The 16,928-nt window shown below is 32.4% G+C and overlaps 1 protein-coding gene across 4 annotated transcripts in view; it reads right to left on the bottom strand.

The window, feature by feature from the left end:
* Window positions 1-15,215, bottom strand: part of LOC135221640 (zwei Ig domain protein zig-8-like) — a 129,198-nt gene extending 113,983 nt beyond the window's left edge. The window contains exons 1-3 of one of the 4 annotated variants that reach the window (XM_064259321.1): window positions 15,051-15,210; window positions 14,809-14,839; window positions 14,450-14,550 (exon numbers count right to left, since the gene is read on the bottom strand). In XM_064259321.1, the coding sequence (XP_064115391.1) occupies window positions 14,450-14,550; window positions 14,809-14,824 (117 nt within the window). In that variant the 5' untranslated portion in view covers window positions 14,825-14,839; window positions 15,051-15,210. Of the gene's footprint in view, window positions 1-14,449; window positions 14,840-14,947 lie in introns of all 4 variants that reach the window. The other 3 variants (XM_064259322.1, XM_064259320.1, XM_064259323.1) reach the window with 3 other exon arrangements.
* Between the last annotated feature and the right edge of the window lie 1,713 nt (window positions 15,216-16,928).

The raw sequence follows: 16,928 nt of genomic DNA, 5'->3' as shown, positions 1-16,928 counted from the left end.
TATATATATATATATATATATATATATATATATATATATACCCAATTAAAACTAGATAGATCCATAAGACAACCTTTTCTATTATCTCCATGACTGAAAGCGCGTCAGTCAGTCGGCAACTCATTCTTGTGTTTTCACTTCAGTCCATCATGACCTAACTTTGTGGTCCATTTATCAGAAGCAGCGTCAAAACTCAAGGGGAAGATGTTTTTCGTCATAACAGAAACGTCATTATGAAACATCATGGGTTGAGAGGGTCATGTTGAGGAAGTAAGTTTGTGTCCTCCGTGCAAGGATGGCTGTCTTATCTGAGGGCACAGAGAGAGAGAGAGAGAGAGAGAGAGAGAGAGAGAGAGAGAGATAGAGAGAGAGAGAGAGGAGGCAAATACGCAAGAAGAAAATAATGGATTCCTGAAATAACGAAGAGACGTCTCTCAACCCTTAAAGGGCAACAAGAGGACCACGGAGTCGTTGTAAAACGATCTCTGTCATGGCAAGGTAAGAAAAGAGAGAGAGAGAGAGAGAGAGAGAGAGAGAGAGAGAGAGAGAGAGAGCACAGCCTTTAATAGCATGTAATGTAGATTAATGGTTTGTAAATGTAATATGAAATAAATTAAATAAATATTATATAATAGTATATATATATAATATAATATATATATCGTATATATAGAGAGAGAGAGAGAGAGAGAGAGAGAGAGAGAGAGAGAGAGAGAGAGAGAGATAGAGAGACCTGCCCTCATTGTGGCTATTACAATTACTCATGTATATATATATATATATATATATATATATATATATATATATATATATATATATATATATATATATGTGTGTGTGTGTGTGTGTGTGTGTGTGTGTGTATGTATATATATCTATATACTAATATATATATATATATATATATATATATATATATATATATATATATATATATATATATATATATATATATATATATATATATATATATATATATATATATATGTATATATATATATATCTATATATATATATATATATATATATATACATATATATCATATATATGATATATCTATATATATATATATATATATATATATATATATATATATATATATTGCCGACTATAGACCCCGCAGACGTAATATCGTGTTAAATAAGCCCTGACTCCTGGTCTACGATACCCCATTCAATAATACTGGTAAACTTCTCAGACACGAAGGATAGTATATTATTCCGGTTGTATTCCACATGAAATATGCAATTGGTTAGCTTATGCCCAACAGTTTCGTCCTTCAATGGACCTCTTCTTGAAGTGTTTATTAACACTCAGACAATTTTAAGAGATCTCAATAATTTAGTTCCCTCCATAACTTTTAAGGTTAACAAAGAATACAATGGTATCATATCATTTTTGATGTTACAGTAGTGAGGTCAGTTGTAAGTTCTAGCTATAAGTTTTAAATCCATAGAAAACCTACAAATAACAATCTTATAATCAACAATTACTCCTCCCATAAAGAAGACGTACAACTCTCAGCATTAAGATATGTCTCTTAGAGCACTTAATATTTGCAGTCCGGAATTTATCAATGTGGAATTAGAATTTATATCCCAAGCTGGTATTCACAATAACTTTGAATTAGAAGATACCGACCTCAGTCTAACGTTAACAAGAAAAACGTTTTAGTCATATGAGGAGTAGACAAAAAACTTAATTTTATATCTTTCTCATACCATCCCACATTAGAATCTATAGTGTACCCCCTAAAGTTGCTTGGTTTTAGTGCAACATTTTGCAAATCCTAGCATTATTGGTAAAACATTAATTTGTAACAGTCCGGAAAGCAATGAAGGAACTATTTATAAGAGATACAGTGCAAGTGCGGAAGTTTTTATATAAATATAGGACAATCTGGGGAGGCACTGGAAAAATGGATTTTGAATCATAAATATATCATGCGTAAGAACAAATAATACAAGAAATGACTTATGCATTCACAGCAGCATGTGTAATTTACCAATTGACTTGCTCAGGTCAAAGAATATATTTAAAAGCGTAGATTTTATTAAAAGGAATTTCATAAAGACAGTTTGCATTGTTCACAGCAAAGGGAAAATATAAATTTATCGCCTGGTTTATATAAATTAGATCCTTTTATTTTACATGTTATGAGACGTCAGTACAAATTGGATAATGTTATCCATTAGCTGCTAGACAATATACTTTTGTCAATATGCTTTTCCAAATGGACATATTTGATATTTTGGTTATTTTTAATTGTTCAACTGCTTTCGTATTTAATTGTATTCTTTTACTGTTGTATGTTTTTTCATACAACTACTAGTTTTTGTGTAACGGTATGTCATGTGTTTAAGATTTTAGGCCTTTATTGGCTACATGCATAGTAAAAACATTTTCTTTCATTCATAAACGCTCCAAGAAGAGGTACATTGGGGGGCGAAATCGTTGGGCATATTCTAACCATTGACATATTTCATTTTACTATGTGGAATACAGCGCCATTCATCGTATACACTATATATGGTGAAGAGAGGAATAAAAGTATGATGGAAATATTCTTATTCCATACTGCTAATAACATTTAAAAATCTTAATGTAATTTATGTAATAAGAGACTTGCTCTCATTTTGAAATAATGATAATTCATATTTTCTTTTATTTTTTGTAAAAGCAATAAGTAGCACCATAAGGTCTACAACATTAAAAAAATTTTCATTGCTTAACCCAGAAGCGATTTTGATTAAATGCAGAATACAGAAGCAGGAGGACAACGCCAATTCAATACAGACTAACAAAAGATTTCATCTCAGAGACCGGAACAAGAATAAGGGATTGCGTAATAGAGTATTAATTACGTGATTATTGCAGAGACGACCCGTATTCCCCATCTCCCACCATAGCACGTAATTAAGTGGGGAGATTAGGACTGGTCGTGATATGCCAAAATGGCCCCTTTAATAATGATAAGGGGGAGAAATGCTCATTGTGAAAATACTGCCAATGGACCAGGGAAAGGGAACCAACCGTCCCTTATGAAAAATGCCTTCAGTTACAGTTACGAGAGCAGGAGCTGTGTTGCCTCTTATTCGTGAGGACAGGTCTAATGAAAACATAATATGGCTCTCCCAAATAACTTAATAAAAGAAGTTGGACAGCCAAGTGGGAAGAAACCATATGGAGTTTGTGAGCTAGATAGTAAAATGCAGAAAGATCCGCCGTTGGAGGGGGTTAGGGCTCTCATCAAACAACCTTTCTTTAGCACAGCCGGTAGTGCGCAACGTAAGGCGTCAATTACGCGCAAGAGACGCTGGCTATTAAGAACCTCAAGTATTAACACCCAAGACCAAACAGAACGCTGACAAAACCATAAATTACAGCAACATGAGAGCGGTGGGGGGAAAGGGGAAATTCCATGGAGGGGGATAATAACCGTAGAAAGGGATATATTGCGAGGGTAACTAAACGTTACAGCGCATCCTCGGATAGGAAATTGTAGTAGTAGTAGAAGTTGTACTAATATGTAACAGCGCGTCCAAAAAAGTAAGCCACTGAGACCTTGGAATCTCCGCTTCCAGCAGCCTAATTACATTCCTGGGCCAACTCTTTCACAGATTTCTCATTCCTCTTTGCGCTCTTTTTCCTCTTTTTAGAGAGAGAGAGAGAGAGAGAGAGAGAGAGAGAGAGAGAGAGAGAGAGAGAGAGAGAGAGGTATTCCCCTCAATTCTAACCTAGTACATCCCGCACCCAAATTACATTTACTAAATTTCAGAAGAACGGAAGTGCAACGTTACTAACATGTTACAAAATTGTTGAACCTCTTGTCAATGTCTTTCCCCTGCAGGGTAATAATAATAATAATAATAATAATAATAATAATAATAATAATAATAATAATATATAAATGAACGAAAAAGAATGCCAAAAAAACGTTACAAGGATCTAAATCTTCACATGATATAAGAAAACAAGTCCAATTACGTTAATCTTCAGTTCTTTCATTACTAAAAGCAAATCTGCGATATAATTCAGGAATTTTATAGCTCTAATGTTTAAGTAGTATCTCTAAATCTATAATAAATCTACAATATATATATATATATATATATAATATATATATACTATATATATATATATATATATATATATATATATATATATATATATATTATGATTTGCATGTAATTATGTATGTAAGTTTGTAAGTGGGTGTATATTGTGAGAAAGCAGAGTTAAGAACTCATCATTGTAGCTTAGCATTAAAATTCCATAGGGATTTATATATAATATATATATATATTTATATATATATATATATATATATATATATATATATATATATATATATATATATATATACTGTATATATGAATGTATGTATAATATATATACACAAACATATGCAAACGTATACATAAATAAATTTGTGTTGTGAATTTGTGTATATATACATCAATATGTGTTGAAGAGAGAGAAGAGAGATAGAGAGAGAAAGAGAAGAGGAGAGAGGAGACTCAATAACGCCTGAAGATTCTTCTTTGCAAATGCACCAACTAACTTAAGGCTCATAAATTACCCGATAAAAAGACGACAAAGAAGGAAGAAGAGGCATCAGTAAATTACTTTGGCACTTTGTTGTGGCACTCAAGTGCTTCTTCTCGGTTGGCTCAGGAGCTCTCTGTCTGTTTGAATGTCTTCTGTCTGTTCGATCGCTTGTCTGGTTTGCCTGACTACAGTCTAAGACTATTTCTCTCCGTGTTCACAACTGTATACTTGATGATGTACAGACACGAACACATTAGATATATATGTTTATATATATATTATATCTATAAAATATATATATTATATATATATATATATTATATATAATTATATTATAGATATATATATATATTAATATATATATATATATATATATATATATATTATATTATATATATATACATACCATAAATACATACATACATATATATTAATATAAATATAAATATATATATATACTATATATATATATATATATATTATATATTACTATATATATAATATTTTATATATATATCATATAATTATATATATATAATATATATAATTATATGATATATATATTATATATATATATATATATCTTATATCTATCTCTATATATATATATCTATATAATATATATATATATATATATATATATATATATGCATATTATCTATATATATATATATATATATATCCATACCATCATCTACTCTTATATATATATATATATATATATACATACATACATACATATATACTATATACTATACTATAAAATCACAAAAGTAACCGCTATTTTTGTTTACCATGCAAAAGCCACAGGGAAAATTTTTAAAAAAGAAAAGACAGAGTGCCAAGTACTTTCGTGTATTTAACACATCTTCGAGGCACAAAGTGCGTCTGTCTGTACACAGAAGGCTTAGATGCAGGTGCTTTAAGTTACTCTAATATTTCTGCAAGGAGTTTCCCCTCCGTTCAAGTAATATATTAATATGTATATCAGCATATATAAATAAATAAATATATAATATATATATATATAAATTATATATATATATACTATATATATATATGTATGCTAATATACATATGTATATAATAAACTATAGTATATATATGGATATATATATATATATAAAATATATATAATATATATATATTCATAATATATAATATATATATAATATTATTATAAAAATATAGATATATATAATTATAAGTATATATGTGTGTATCTATATATATCATCATCATTAGAAAACGTTTAAGGCCAAGAATACAAGAAAGCGACAAAACAAAATAATATACTATATCAATTTCAGCATTCCCAAAAGGCTTGCTTCCCAACCATGGAAAAGGCACAGACACAATCCTGTCTCAATAGTTTGACGTTTATCCATAAAATTCGTCTTCACGACAGATTCCTCAAATGCTTTGAAGAAGAAGATACACATGTCATATTAAAGTGAGTGTGTATTCCGTCCCCTTATATGAGACGAACAGAAATATCTCATGAGTTACGCGGTTAAATTTCCGATCGCAGGAAGGATTAAGGTTTCGAATAATAATATAAAAGCAAAATTATTAGACATAGTCATCCTTAGGGCATTTGGGAGTAAGTGTCAAAGAAATAAATAATACAAATAAAAAACTATATTTTCTATTATAAATGCGCTTGCCAAAGACGACTGATTTCATCTATTGAAAAAACGGATAAATTTGTCGTAAAGTAATTCTTTAGGGATATAAACAAATAAGTTCAACATTGGAACAATACCAGGACTCACATCACCAGGATCTTGAACGTAGATACAAATGCAAGAACTGACATGGAACGTGATCAATTGACCGACAATGAACCATATCAAAATTATTTTAAAATCTGAAAAACAATAAAGGGAACGTTTTATAGAACCAAGAATTATGAAACAAATGATGAAAAATTATGAGAAATTGAGAAAAAACCGAATCCGTCGAAACTCCACCAAAAAAACACTGCAGGTAAAACGAGGGAAGAAGAAGACAATTTCTGAGACATAGATTTATGGAGACGTCTTCCAAGTTCAGCTTATGAATCATGTATTTGTGAAGAGGTCAGTCTCTCTCTCTCTCTCTCTCTCTCTCTCTCTCTCTCTCTCTCTCTCTCTCATAAAATTCATTTCCTGGAAATTCAAAGCAGTTCCCTTGATTTATGGCCCAAAGAGAATAGTCATCAAGATGGCTGTAAAAGATTTTATCTTTTGCGATCATTGACTTTTATGGACCTCCGAAGTCTTGAGGGAAAGAAAAAATTCTGAAATTAATAAGAGGTAAGTAATACTTTACGAACTGGAGGTGCGGTTGGAAGGCAGACATTAAATACATACACGCACACGCGCACACAAACACATTATTTATATATTTATTAATATATATATATATAATATATATATATATATATATATATATATAAGTTTTATATATATATATATATATCTATTATACTGGTCACTTTCTATCAGGGACATATGGAATTGTAATGTCGGCAATGCCCTCTTAACTTCTCTAATTCTTTGCGCTTTGTCCGATATGTTTGTCACTACAAAGCCTTTCAGAACCAATTGCAAGATATATGAAGAATTTATAATATCCGGTAGTGAGAAGCAAAGCCGGGTTCTCACAATCACGACAAGGTCACGTTGCCGACCTAACCACGAGACCTCGTCGTGATTGTGGTAACGCTGGTTCGTTTCCCGCTCCCGGACATCATAATATCCTCAAATTTCTTGCACTTGGATCTTAGGGCTTAGTAGTGACAAGCATATCCAAAAGAGCACGAAGAATTTGATAGGTTAAGAGGATTGTTGCTATTACAATTATATATATATATATATATATATATATATATATATATATATATATATATATATATATATATATTATATATATATAATATATATATATATATATATATATATATATATATATATAATATATATATATCTATATATATATATATATATATATATATATCATATATATATATATATATATATACATAAATATACTGACAGAAATATACACACACACAATATATATATAATATATATATATATATATATATATATATATATATATATATATATATATATATATATATAGGTATTTGTATGTGTGTGTCAGTACATTTCTCTCAGTATAATTGTATGGGTTCAAACGCATAAAGTACAGGAAAAACATGCCTTCCTCCGTAGTAACAGATACCGCGTTTTTTAGATACAACCTGGAAAAAAGATCTTCACTTTATGACTTACTCAGCGCCTCTCCACTCGTTCCCGTACAAAGTCATTTCCTCAGATGTTCCTTTTTTATGGTGAAACTATAAAACACAGTTCATTTTATGACCGAAATAAAATAGAACTTCTATGCCTTGATATAGTATGAAATGACCATTAAGTCATTGCTGTTGGATAACATAACGAAAAAAAGAAAGTCATTGAGTATATGAGTGGATATGTTTACATATTTAGCAATATGCATTTTTGTCTGTTTCCTTTGTATGTCAAGGTAGTGGTAGTTATTATTATTTTTTTTTTTTTTTTGCTCTATCACAGTCCTCCAATTCGACTGGGTGGTATTTATAGTGTGGGGTTCCGGGTTGCATCCTGCCTCCTTAGGAGTCCATCACTTTTCTTACTATGTGCGCCTTTTCTAGGATCACACTCTTCTGCATGAGTCCTGGAGCTACTTCAGCGTCTAGTTTTTCTAGATTCCTTTTCAGGGATCTTGGGATCGTGCCTAGTGCTCCTATGATTATGGGTACGATTTCCACTGGCATATCCCATTATCCCTTCTTATTTTCTATTTTCAGATCTTGATACTTATCCATTTTTTTCCCTCTCTTTCTCTTCAACTCTGGTGTCCCATGGTATTGCGACATCAATGAGTGATACTTTCTTCTTGACTTTGTCAATCAACGTCACGTCTGGTCTATTTGCACGTATCACCCTACCCGTTCTGATACCATAGTCCCAGAGGGTCTTTGCCTGATCGTTTTCTATCACTCACTCAGGTTGGTGCTCGTACCACTTATTACTGCAAGGTAGCTGATGTTTCTTGCACAGGCTCCAGTGGAGGGCTTTGGCCACTGAATCATGCCTCTTTTTGTACTGGTTCTGTGCAAGTGCCGGGCATTCGCTTGCTATGTGGTTTATTATTATTATTATTATTATTATTATTATTATTATTTTATTATTATTATTATTATTATTATTATTATTATTATTATTGTTGTTGTTGTTGTTGTGTTATTATTATTATCATAAATGCACTTGCTTATCGACTTCATGAAAAAGAAATTCGTTGCTCCAGTGGCTGTCATTTGAAGAAATGTATACTAATTTTTATATGAAAATATTAGGAGCACCTTCAGTCATATAATGAACAAGATATCAAATTACCATCCCATAAAAATAAGGAACTGTTCTACGTTAGCGGGAAACAGGCGAGTTCATATTTTCGTAACGAAATAGATTTTGAAAATTGTTCCGATTCTCGAAATAGCCTGAATTATACGAGAAAAACCTCACCGTAAGTCAATGATAGATTTAAGAATCTATCTTTCATGCAACAATTCAAGCTTACTTTTTTATATCTGTAGGAAATATGATTTTGTAGTACATTCCTGCTACGAATGCAGCACAAAAACGTTATTTTTGTTGATGTAATTATTTTCCTAATGCACGAGAAAAGCACAAACATTTTAGTCCGGTGAAATAAAATTGAACGTTGAATGTTATGAGACCAAATTTCATTCTCGCAAATATAAATAATTTTACATTATTGAGATTTGCTTGTTTCACTTTTCGCATTTAGCTCTCTGGACCTGACTTCTGCAACCACCTAAGGTCCACCTGGCAATTAATTGTAAGCAATTTGTCTTTAAAATGTTATCATTCTTATATTTTTACTATTTTTCTCAATATTAGTATTGTCATTACCATATTATAATCGCTTTTTTTACTACTGTTTCAGCAACTGCGTGAATATAGCCGATTATAATGTTTATCATTTATCTCGTGTATCTAGTTTGTCAGCATTGTATTGTCACTACTTTGTACACTCCATATTATATGGTCCAATGCTGAAATAAAGAATAATTTTTTTTTCTATCTCAGTCATCCTTTTCGACTGGGTGGTTTTTATAGCGTGGGATTCCGGGTTGCATCCTGCCTCCTCAGGAGTCCATCACTTTTCTATATGCACTGTTTCTAGTAGCACACTCTTTTGCATGAGTCCTGGAGTTACTTCAGCATCTAGTTTTTCCAGGTTTCTTTTCAGGGATTATTATTACTATCATTAAGCAAATTTCAGTTTGGAAAAAGTCATGTATAATAGTGAAAGGTGTAACCTCATTCTTGATTAAATGGCCGATAAATAGATCAGCTGTTCAAACACATGAAAAAACATTCAGATACACAAACACAGATCCATGCACACAAAGCCACACAGAAACACAAGCACTCATTTACTTTAGTTGCATTTCGGTAAAATCTTGCCTTTGTTATATTCCCTTTGTATTGGGAGAAGTTTTGCCTGAGCTTCTTTCAAGAATAAAGGCGGAAGTTCTCGCATCCCATTGTTCCGCTTTCCTCGTGGCCATATTCGCTTAGATTATATTCTATATCCGGTTTTCTTTACGTAATGAGAGTTATATTGACGGGCGCAAGAATGAACACACACACACATATGTATATATATAATATATTATATATATATATATATATATATATATATATATATATATATATATATATATATATATATATATATATATATATATATATAGGTATAAAAGGTATAAAAGGACCATTATAATATTCTGGTTTAAAGCTAAGGACTATATTTCGGTGGACTCACTTCCACCCTTATCAAGCAGTGAATAACAGGTGTTTCATCGGCGAAATATATAGTGGGAGGTATGCCCTTAGCTTTAAACCACAGTGCTTTAATGGGCCTTTTATACTTTAGACATACCCTGTTTTAAACAATTTATTTGTATATATATATATATATAAATATATATTATATATATATATATATATATATATATATATGTGTGTGTGTGTGTGTGTGTGTGTGTATGTGTGTGTGTGCGTGTGCGCGTGTATGCATACACTCTTGTGCATTTGTCTCTGGCTGTACATAAACGTAAAAGCAATATGTCCACATATCTTACATACATATGTTCTTTAAACTTTTTCCAGTGAACAAGTTCAGTAGGAATCTAAATGCAATATTAAACCGGTAAATTGACTGAATAATTTCTGTAACCTGGCACGCACTCGAGGAACTGAGTGAATAAATACGTTTGCGGATTTTGTAGGGAGGGGGGGGGGGGGTGGGGGGGGGGGGGGGTTAATGAGAACGTAATCATTTGTTTGACTAATTAGGATATAAATAGATGAAGGGCTTTTATTAGAAAAAACGAACGTCAGTAAAGAGTACCGGGTGGAATATTGAATTCTTTCTGTTTTCAAAAAAACACTAATAATAATAATAATAATAATAATAATAATAATAATAATAATAATAATAATAATAATAATAATAATAATATGAGATGATGATGATAAAAATAATAATAATAGTCTTTATTTCAGCTCAAAAGTTTACAGGCAAGATGAGGAAATAAAGTTATAGTAATAAACGGCTACATATAAACAGTTGTTTGGAACAACAGTAATAACAATAACATTTTCATCAACAACAACAACAACAATAACTACAAGAACAATAATAATAATAATAATAATAATAATAATAATAATAATAATAATAATAATAATAATAATAATAATAATAATAATTTTTACAGACCATGGCCAGATACAGATTTCAGATACGGTTTGCCATGTACATTTACACATAAGATGTAAAAAAAAAAAAAAACTACTTTGAAGTCCACAATTACAGAACATTTTCTAAAAATCCTTTTTATAATAGACGCAGAATGTTTCTTAAACCAAAAGACAGTTTGTCTCCCTGGTCTAATGATAGAGCTAACGCATAGCTAATTTTATATTTTGGATTAGAGGTGTTAGTATCATTTATTTGGTAAGGTATATGTTGTACATGACGGGATATTGTTACTTTAAAACAACTTTAATATTCAAGTCAATTTATTGCTATTTAAACACCTCTCTTTTTATCATTTTGGAGAGAGAGAGAGAGAGAGAGAGAGAGAGAGAGAGAGAGAGAGAGAATGATCTGATAATTACTTTAAAATTTTGGAAGTTTTTAAATCTTAAGTCGACCAAAAGATGAAGGATCTAAAAGAAGTGAAGGAGGCATTCAGAGGTCTACTTCGTTTCATCTACTTTTTTGTTTACAAATATACATTAATACAAACAAAACACATAAAGACAGTATGCGTTTGTGTGTAAATGAGAAAGAGAGCGTTGCGCAAACAAAATACATGAAGACAGCATGTGTGTGTGTGTGTGTGAGTGTGTGTGTGTAAGAGAGAGAGAGAGAGAGAGAGAGAGAGAGAGAGAGAGAGAGAGAGAGAGAAAGCTCACACGTGGAAGTGTTATGAAATACATATTCTGCTTGAAATTTCAATTAGCAATATATAATTTCTGTCTTGAATTACTTGGTAGAAAATGGCATCACTTCCTGCAGGGTTCATGGATTCTGCCATCTCACAGATCTAGAGAACAACTTCATGATTTCCCACACTAAGCACAAACACTTTAAATTAAATAAACTTGGTAGGAAAAACAATAGATCTCATTTCCTGCTTCCCTCACTGAATATCACTGCATCTAAAAGATATTTACAGCAATCCTTTATACCAATGATGTCATGATTCAGGTAAATCCCTTCATAACTGCCTAATTACAAAACCTGGGGAATTCTGAGAGACTTTCTGAAAGCAAGTTGAATTCGAGCGACACCTTGCATCCAGTCCTTTCCCACAGAGCCCTTGCATTCAACAGAAATCACTTTATCCTATTAACAAGATTTGAGGATTATCTTCAGGAACCGTAAACTCTCCTACTTAGGGTATTATTACTATTACACTATTATTATTATTTTGTTATCATCATTCAGGAATAATAAACTTGACCAACTCTCCCTTCTTCCCTTCCCAGCCAGGAGAAATGTAACTGTGCAGCTTCTGCAGTGACTGTGATATTGCATTTCATATCGCGGGGAGGGTTAAAAGTGAACTGTTGAAATATTGCTTCTTTAGGTGCAAAGGAATATAAACGAATATACACGTAGTTGCGGGTTGCATCCATGGTAGAAGAGGGAAGGGAATGGGGCTAGGTAAATCATCATAAAATGCGGGTTGAAGACGAGAAGACATACTCTTTATGTATCGATGTATGTACATGTAGTATATGTATTTATGTGTGTATCTATCTATCTCCGAATTCACTCTTCACCCACTTGAATTCAACACGCAGAGACGATGAAACGATTAATCTAATCCCCCTGAAACAAAAATGCGGAGTCTTCAAACCAGATACCTGAGATTAAAGCTATTGCTACCTGTTGCATGCAAATGCGCAAGCAATAACTTATCCCATTATCCTTCCCAGCTCAACTTCTTCCCAAAGGTTTAACGCACGACTACGTACTTATTCACATTAAATAATGAAATAATGTACTGCGTAATCTCCCTCCCTCGCAGTGAATGGCTGACGAATGGAGTCGATAAACGGTAAACAATATCTTTTTATCAGTCTTCTTCATTTATCGGAAATTGAGATTTCTCGCCATGATGATGGACTGAGGAGGAAGGAAAATGGCAAATGGAAATAACTGGGTATTCTTTGTTCTCTCTCTCTCTCTCTCTCTCTCTCTCTCTCTCTCTCTCTCTCTCTCTCTCTCTCTAATCCTTGGATTATAAGTTTTAAGATATATAAATTCAAATCTGTTAAAATTTACTAACCAAAGGTTATAGAGAGAGAGAGAGAGAGAGGGAATAAAACACACACACACGCACACACACATATATATACATACATACATGCATATATATATATATATATATATATATATATATATATATATATATATATATATATATATATATATATATATATATACATATATATATATATATATATATATATATATATATATATATATATATATATATATTATACACTATATATTTATGTATGTGTGTTTATCACATCACCGTGAATATTGTACACGCATTACGCAGCAAATGTCCTTTAATATCTAATTCACTCTACCTCGGAATTAATATATTTTCAATGTTAATTGAAAGGAAATTTTTTAGTTGATAAGAATATGGTCGGCACATCGCTCGAACGAAGGAACCATGAGCTGACAATTTTCTTCTATGCTAAAAAATTCCCCTTCGGTTAACATATATGAAAATATGTTAATTCCGAGATGAGCGAATTAGATACCAAAGGACATTCGTAGCTTAATGCGTATTTTATATAATATATATATATATATATATATATATATATATATATATATATATATAATATATATATATATATATCATATTACAATACAGACATTTACTTATTATTTTCGCTGAAATAAACAGAGAAAATTTTTAAACTTTCACATCATACCCACTGCAGAGTAATGCCTTCTCTATCCCAAGTTGACCTAATTTAATCTAATCTAACGACTGTTAATTCCAGTACCACCATAGCTCAATTGATTTGCTAGTCTAAAGTACAATTATAATCGCAATTGATGAAGGAAGTGTTTACATAATAATAAAATATATAGAGAGAATGAAGATTTCTTTTCTCTCATAGAAACGAGTTCATCATAAACGTACCACTCCATGAATGACCGATTTCCACAGTGAACATAACAAGGAAACAACTTCATTTAAATCCAAGGAACTCTGAGTTCAGCACTTACCTTCCTTCCTGTCTGACTGACAAGGCTGCTCTCTAAATCTCCCGTTGGGTGAGATTCCTCAGAAGAAAGGGTTTTGTTGTATCGCTGCTGAATTCTGGCTCCTAAAAAACATATAGAGCGTCATTTAGGTCCTTGCGCCAGAACGCGGTGACAAATTTATTCATCTAGTCCGGGATTTTTTTCTATTTTTAACTTTCGATTTGCCAAATTTTTTAGGACACTATAAAAAAATGCAGAGTTTAGCCAATCGCCTTTGATACGTCATGAAGTTAAGTGTCAGTTCAAAACTTGAAGGGTCACTAATTATCGTAAAAACTAATTATAACGTTACTTAATATAATGTAACCACTGCAACTTACTGGTCACTTTAATCATTCACAGTTCATGAACCTTAAAATTAATTGTTTATTAAAAACACACCTTTAATCACTCTATGAAACAATTGTTATATATAAAACTACATTTTAGAAAATCGTTGATTATTATCATAACACTAACCACATTTGCAATCAAACATTATCTTTCGCAGAGTCAAGCATAGTACGCACTTGCGTGAGGTATCGTAAGTTTCTTAAGTTTACGACACACGTGGGACACTCACGACCACTTCTGTTACGACCCACACGTTACGACAAACACACGTGGGAGTGTCGTAACGATGGAGATTTTAAGCGAGAGAGAGTAAGAGAACGAGTGTGAGTGAGAGAATAGAGAGACGTCTCTCTCAGCGCTGTGTATCAACTACCTCCATACAGGCGATGAGAAACACTGGCGCCAGCAAAGAGAGTGTAGGACCCCTGGGTACACCACTGTTGTTTTGGCATCCCCTCCTCTTATATTCCCCATCCCCCATTCCCCCAGCCTCGCCCCCGCCCCAACAATTCTCTTCCCAGATGGGCCACTCCCAAATACTATTCCCCTTTTCCTCTCTCTCTCTTTCTTTCTGCTTCTTCCCAAACCACAACACGTGTTCCGCATCACCGTTTGGCCCGTCACGTCTCAAATTCTGGCCGTCACGTCTCAGCTACGTAGGTCTATACTATTCTGCCTCAACTCCCTCATGGAGGCGACCACTTCATTCTTCTCCTTATTCTTTTTTATTTTTTTCCTGGTTTACCGATGCTATTTTCACGAAAGAGCCTCCTCTCTCCTCTACCCCTCTCCCCACTCTAGATAGTGTCATGGTACTTAAATAATTTCCCACAGACCCATCTTTTTATTTATTTTTTGCAACGGATGAACTATTAACTCTTGTTTGTCCACCGTCAAAATAACGGGGAGTAGAAATCATGAGTATACCACAGCGGTATTCTCGAAAACGTCTTACTTTTCGCAGAGGTAAAAAATATTTTTCAACAATAGCTGCAGGCTTACGGAGTGGAAAATGTTTATAAATGCAACAGGTCATTGCCTGAGTGTTTTATGTCTTCTGACGTCATAAAAGTCACTTCTAGTGGTGTAACTGGCCTGACTTGGTCCTCGTTAGGTTTCGGACATTTTCATTTTTCTTTTTACTCATGCATTTCATCATATTCTTCACGCTACCGGAACATTTGGAATAATACTATTATGATTACTAAACGATACTACTCAATACATATTTAAATGAACAATTGCTAAGAATTCTATTATTATGATACAAAAAGAAATATTTGCACCTGGAAAATTAACATTAACACCCGTCATTTACAATCATTATTTAGTCATTATATTTTCTATTTACAATTTCCTTCTCAATAATAGGGAATCGTTTTCAAAATATCATATCAACATAGGATTTTATTATCTTGCTAAAAAACAGACTGATAAACAAATAAATTTAGCAACATTGTTCTAAATAACTTAATAATTTGGCATTTCCCACTCTTCCTGAGAAAGAGGAGAGAGAGAGAGAGAGAGAGAGAGAGAGAGAGAGAGAGAGAGAGAGAGAGAGAGAGAAAGGATCAATCTGTTTCGCAGCACTGACAGGTCATCTGTTACTTTTACGTCAACTTATCCATGTCAAATAAATATAATTTTTTTCCGTCTTCGTCATTTCATCTATTGTTTTGAGAAGAGCTAGCGATCATTTGCCGCTCGGATGATTTTCACGGACAATATTAAGCTTCTTGTGTCATTGTGGTTTATTACCTTATTTATGTTACAATGTCATATTTTCGCTGCGCATAACGCCGCCGGACCCCCCCACCACCACTCGCTCTTTTGCAGATTGACACACACACATATATATGTGTGTGTGTGTGTGTGTGTGTGAGAGAGAGAGAGAGAGAGAGAGAGAGAGAGTATGTCTGTGCATGTGCCAAGGGCTATAGTACAGGGACCTCAAGTAAAGCCAACCACCGATGTTGAAACTTTTTCATCTTAATGTTAAGAATGTCATGGCTATGACAATGAATTAGTGTAAGTCTCTCTCTCTCTCTCTCTCTCTCTCTCTCTCTCTCTCTCTCTCTCCTCTCTCTCTCTTTAAGAAATTTAAGCA

The sequence above is a fragment of the Macrobrachium nipponense genome, chromosome 3 (assembly GCF_015104395.2).
Source record: "Macrobrachium nipponense isolate FS-2020 chromosome 3, ASM1510439v2, whole genome shotgun sequence".
NCBI classification, from domain to species: domain Eukaryota; kingdom Metazoa; phylum Arthropoda; class Malacostraca; order Decapoda; family Palaemonidae; genus Macrobrachium; species Macrobrachium nipponense.
The sequence above is the reverse complement of the archived record's forward strand: the minus strand, read 5'-3'. Positions and strand labels throughout refer to the sequence as shown.